Genomic DNA, 6,308 nt, shown 5'->3' with positions numbered 1-6,308 from the left:
AATACTTCAAACCACATCATGACACAAACGTATCATAGCAGCTCAACATATGATACATACAAACTTAAATGAAGCAATATTGCCCTTAGGGCTTTTCAATAGTCATTTACAAGTTCAAAATGGCATAAACCTATGACATGTCTACATTTTAAATTTATAAATAAAAGTTACAAAAAAAAAAAAATAATTTTCAACATTTGCAATTAGGATGCCTTGAACCCCTTGAGGATGGGTACTTGCTTTAGGCTGCTGCATAAGTTATTCCACAATTTAGTTGCATGGTAGTGAAAGGTATGGCGGGGCAAGCAAGTTCATGCATTTATTTGCATGATAGTTTTTAAAGTAGTACTCTGATAAACTTCTTAACATATGTTTTGGATTCAAAGTGAAAGCTGTTGTGAAAGGCTGCCACTTTTCACAGTAAATTCCTCATATTCTAACTTGTCTCTCTCTTCTGGGAAATTACTTCATATAACTGTGTAGACAACAGGCAAGAATTGAGCTAACATCAAACAACTTTCTTTGACTTTTGGCAAAAGGCAAATTTTAGCCTGACATTTGGTGTAAACATGATACTAAATCTCCCCATTGACAAAGACAGGTGTCTTATTACATGTTGCCCTCAGTAAATGCAAACGAATGTTCGGAAAAACAAGGGAATATAATGTTAGTACTACCTAATAAAATCTTAAGACCTCACAAACTTGGTATTGCTTATCAAACACTGCAGGTCTTGGAGAGTTCATTCATATGCAACAAAAGCGGCAGCCAGTCGCCCAGACTGCCACTGGGCTAATGGTGAGGGCATTCAGTAAAATCGTTAACAAAAGCTAGTGTCAATTGCTATAATGCTACTTAGAAATAAGTTACTGCAAAAGACAGAATAAGTTACAGCTCACAACTATTTAAAAACCTATTAATTGGACTAGCAATACAATCATCGGCCATAGTCTGGTGAGCATCACAAAAGTCCTTCAATGTCACTTGACATTCGAAATTGAAAGTGTGAAGGAGCTCCATCAGGTTAACACTATTTTCCAACTCAGGTTTTAAAAACGTAGAAAGTCACAAAGTAAGCTATTGGATCTACACCTCTCTTTAAGCCCTAACATATATTACACAAACATCATAATTATCTTTAAACCACAAAACTATAGAACACTTCACATTGCATGTTAAAATAGCAAGGAAAAAAAGATTGTTAAATATTAAATGATTGAGACTTGTTTCTTTGAATTACATTTTGATAGTTGTTGCTCGAACATTATTGGAAGGTCAGTTGCATGTAATTTTATAGCATTTTTGGGCGTAAAATAACCATTTACTTTGTTTTATTATTTACTTTTCAGAAACTTAAAACTAAAATGAAAGTAACGCAGCCACAAGACTAATATCATAAGGATATTAACTAATGTAATGATGCCTTGGCATTATGGGTATCTAATATATAGTTATGTTCTGTAACTTAGGTGAAGCAAAAGCAATTAACATGAATTGATTTCCATTTGAAGGAATGTTATATCTCTTGTACCTCTAACCATAACTGGACTGAAAAGGACGTCATTCGAGCACTGATGATCACAGCACATGAGTGTCCTCTGTATTTTCAAGGGGAAATACATCTTACTTTCCTGGGACAAAATATCATGATTACCATGACAATGTTTACAAACTGTAAATCGAAAATGACACAAAATTATTTGAAAAGCTACTAACAAATAATTTATACGTAAATTGGGTTCAGATCAACAACTAGCTGCAGAGGTCAATATAGTGGTGTAGTGTGTTCATTGGAGTACACCGTAGGTCAATGTAGTGGTTGTAGTGTCGTCATTTAAGTACTAAATTCAGACAAGTAACTCAGTTAATTGCTGTATGTGCACCGTAGTTTCAACAAGGTTATATTCATAGTGGTACAACGATACTGTAATTTCTACTTCTACTGAAGAGCTGTAATTTTACATCATGTATTAGTAGTTTTACAGTAGACTAAGTGTTATAGATCTTGAAGTACATTTACTGTGTAATAATTTTACTAAGACATTCAAGGGTTTGTAAAGTCTAGTAAGAGTACAGTACTCTGATCTATTAAAATCGATACACTACAGTGGTGTTGCAAGCGACTCCTCTATTTACTGACAAAAAATTAAGTGATGGAATTCAACATTTTAATGCAAGATGAATTACGGTGATATTTTTCCAACATGTAAGACAATAAGGCAAGCAAATCAGGAAGGAAAACATGAAGAGAAAGCACTTACCGACCCAATGAATTGATTGAAGGAAAGAGTAACGAATAATCTAGCTTATTTCTCCGTCAACAGTCCTCAAAAAGTGTACCTAACAATTACGAAAATAAGGTAAAAACCTGGGTTCATCTAAATAGCTGAACACAAGCACAAATATGTTCGAGCAGTATCCCCTACTCAAGCCCGAGCTTTTTTCGCTTACGTACGTAATGTTGGACGTACTAAAGTATACTACGGTCGGGTGATACCCAGTACTTTGGGACCCTTTTTGTCGGGTGATACCCAGTACCTTTCGAGAGAAACGAGTGTCAGACATTTGTATGTGCACAATAATTTGACCAGCGGTTTATTGTGTCACACAACGAATTTCGAAGGCCAGGTCCTTTTATTTCGAACTGCTACAGATATGTCGCTCATTGGGGAATACCCATGTACCAACGTTACTCCACCGACTGCTCTGTCATTCACAACAGCTTCAATTTCCATCTTCATAAGCTTGATCGCAACTCTTGGAAATTTTCTTGTCCTTCTCACCATCATTGTAGATCCGAACAAGAATCTTCGTTCACCATTTACCTATTTTGTGGCGAACTTGGCCTTTGCTGATCTGAATGTGGGACTTGTAGTCGCTCCTCTTTCGGCAATATACCACGTCTCAGAAGGGCTAAAGAGTCCTCTTCATGACAAAATCGGGAATTACTTGTACTTTCCGTATTTCATTGCTTGTACGGCTTCTTTGTTGAGCTTAATTATACTGGCAACTGACAGGTTTGTAGCGGTTACTTATCCAATTGTTTATGTGACTTGGTTGGATGGGATGAAATCTCTTGCGATATCAGCTGCGGTGTGGATTGTTTCAGTTGCTATGTCGCTCATTTACTTTACTGTTGGCTTGAACATTTATCGATTCGTGTTCGCAAATACCGTCATTGCAGTGACATTTGCGGTTCTCCTGTTTACTCACCTCAAAGTCGTCCGTTCCTTTCGCGCTCAAGTCCTTCAATGGGACCGCTTGCATGACACTAGCAAAGAAAACACCGCCAAGAAGCGAGCTTTGAAATGGGAGAAGAAGATGGTGAAGGCGTTGGTGATAGTGTTGGGAATATTTCTGGGGTGTTTTCTACCCTCGTGTGTCTGTATCTACGTCATTAACTTGTGCAGTAAATGCAACTGTGTCTTTATTCACTGTATTCGTGATGCCCAGCTACTTCTGGTGATGATTAATTCGGGAATTAATCCACTTGTGTATGCATGCAGGCTGCAGAATTTCCGAGAGGCTTTCAAGATAATTCTGAGTTGTAAAAGGTCTAAAGGTCAGCTTGAGACGACAAGTGACAATAACGAAAGGGCCACAGTGACAGTGACTACAGCGATAAAATCATACTCTTGATGTCACAGCCACCTGAAAATTGAAATGAAGAAATTATACTAAGACATGATTTGCATTTTGCGTTTAACTTACTACGATATTACCTGCAAGTGTCAAGGTCTTGCTTTTGATATCTGTTTATACAATCGTAAAGAGCGTTGGCTCAATGCTCACGTTTTTGTAGAATGCGTATTTTCAAGAATATATATGCATAGGTTATTTAAAGAACGTTCCAAAAATTAGGCAAGACAAAAGTCCTGATGTGGACCTGCTCTAACTAAGCAATGGACGAAATTTACAGAGAATAAATTCGGGATAAATTTTACATTAAAGTTAAAGCTAAAAGCTAAGAATTTACATCAATAATCATATATTGAAAAATCATGATTGAAAGTCTAAAGACTTCAAAGAAACACTACAAGAAGCTTTGGTGAAACTTATAGTTTTTTGGGAAGCTTTTGTTTTCTCTGAATATTTTAAAATAATCTGGATGAGGAGAATTTTTGAATGAGTCTGGGAGAAGGTTCAAGCACAAAGCAGCTCTGTGCTTAAAAGTTGATCTGCCAATCTCTGATCTTGGCCTTGGACCCTAAATGTATAAAGACTTCTTGAAATTATAATTGGCCTGAGCTTTCACTATTAAGTTATTTAGGGGAGCGATGCTTGCGCCATTGTAAATATTAAATGTAATTATTAAAAATTTCCAAAATAATAGGGTGTGGTGTTCCTAATTTCATCGCCATGTATGTCTCTGGGTAAACTGGAAATATGTCTAAAACAGAGTTAACTGAATAGAGTGTAATGTGAAGTGCTAGAAGTGGGACCCAGCCTGGTCAGAGTTTTTCTCTGTCCTTGTGTGGGCCCATTTCCATCAGTAGGGCTAACGCTCACATGGTTCATATGGGATAGAAATCTAGCACTTCACATTACACTCTATTCAGTTAACTTTGACCAACCTTAGGCCTAGGGTTAGCCAAATTGAGGGTTTTGGTTACTTTCCAAAAGGTAAAACAATGATCTGCAACGAGTGACCTGTGGAATGTGACCTGTGTTTTAGACCCGCCGGATAGAAGAAATCAAACCATAAGATCGTGTAGATTAGAAGACACAAATTGTAATATATTCAAGAAATCAGTTGCATTCTTCTTTTAGCCTATCGCCGGCATTCCAAAACATTTAATAATCTACTTCTGTAATATTTTCCTTTCAGTCGACTAGTTCAACGACATGTCGATCGAGCAGCTAGTACGAATAAAAAGCTGAAAATCTACAGGATCCTCAGTGGTGTGACCTTGCCTTAAAGTAGTGCCTCGTACGTAGGTGCGAATCACCTAGAGACACTGAAGACTCGCTGAGCTCCACATTTTAATGTTTACTGCGTAAGAAACGTCTCCGCAATACAATTAAAACGAAACAGAACATAGGCAAAATTCCACTATGGTCGTCACGCAAACGTTCTCAGTTGCTTGTTTTCGCAAAATTGTTCTGAGTGTGGTTGTGCTTTTTCTCGTAAAATTGGATTCGATCCCTTGAAGCCGAATAGAATTGGCTAGCAAGTTCCTGTGCGACTTACTTTACTACAAACCGTTTGTGGTAAATCAGACAACAACATTGACAACAACACGAACAAACAAGCAAAAAGAAGGTTGCATGACTGCGTGACGATCATCGTGGAACTGTGGAACTGTTGTTTTTTATTTTAAACGAAGTGAATATTACGATGGGACTCTGTCTGGCAGTTAGCGTGTATTCCATAAAGTCCAATTTTAGCAATTTCGGAAATTCTCTTAATTTCGAACAAGAAACTTTGATTGTCGGAAAGACAAAAAATCAAGTACGATTTTAAGAAAAACTAAAATGCCCCTTAAGAGCTTTCATAGCTTCCGTAGGTTCCTCAATGTTTTTGACTAATTGCCACCATAAATGACAGTCATTCGAGAATGACGACAAAATGAAACAAAATTTAGGAAAAAAAAAACACCCCGACCCCGGTCCCGGCCCCGGCCCCGCGTTTTGGCAACTACCAAAATTACGCAAATCGTCGGCCGAGCCAGAATGTACAATTTCCAATAATTTATATTTCGGGTTGTACTGAACCCACAAACTTCGTTCCATTAAAACCCTTTTAGACCGCTGGGCAAATGTGAACAGAAATTAGTTCATCACCAAAAGCAATTCCTCTCCACGCATGAAACTGACAACTGCATTTCTCCCCAGAAGAACTGTAACCCCACAAAAAAAAAAAAAAAAATGATTGCACACGCGACTTGCTTAAAAACACTCAATAAACAAACTAAAACGAAAACCATATTACAAAATGCAATGGAACAAGTAGAAGATATTAATAATTCTTCAACACCAAAATGGAAAGATTTCAGTACAACTTACATTTATTATGGATTCAGCAATTTCATACTATTTACCAAAAGGTTTGTTAAGTCGAAACATATATACATAATAAATGTGTCTAATTTTCCGAAAATCTTACCAATAATATTATTCAGCTTACGCACCCATTTTTCTTAGGGAAAAATAAATAAATTAATAGCCACTACTCAGCGCAGTGGTATTGCGGCTGCATGTAGTTTACAGGAAGCGGGATAAAAAGGCTTTTTTTGCTTTATAGATCACGAGAGACTCACTGAGAATGGTGACAACGTGAAACAATTTTCCGAGATCGTCACACAGGA

At 37.1% G+C, this 6,308-nt stretch overlaps 1 protein-coding gene across 1 annotated transcript; it reads left to right on the top strand.

Annotated features, from left to right (window-relative positions):
- Window positions 1-2,261: 2,261 nt before the first annotated feature.
- Window positions 2,262-4,330, top strand: LOC138051759 (melanocortin receptor 5-like). The gene has a single exon (XM_068898011.1). The coding sequence runs from the start codon at window positions 2,656-2,658 to the stop codon at window positions 3,637-3,639; it is 984 nt and encodes a 327-aa protein (XP_068754112.1). The 5' UTR covers window positions 2,262-2,655; the 3' UTR covers window positions 3,640-4,330.
- Window positions 4,331-6,308: the final 1,978 nt, after the last annotated feature.

Source organism: Montipora capricornis, chromosome 6 (assembly GCF_036669925.1).
Source record: "Montipora capricornis isolate CH-2021 chromosome 6, ASM3666992v2, whole genome shotgun sequence".
Classification (NCBI taxonomy): Eukaryota; Metazoa; Cnidaria; class Anthozoa; order Scleractinia; family Acroporidae; genus Montipora; species Montipora capricornis.
Note: the sequence above shows the minus strand (reverse complement) of the source record. Positions and strands in the feature narration are given on the sequence as shown.

Coding starts and splice junctions, on each gene's coding strand:
- LOC138051759 (XM_068898011.1), top strand. CDS start 2,656: ATGTCGCTCATTGGGGAATACCCATGTACCAACGTTACTCCACCGACT.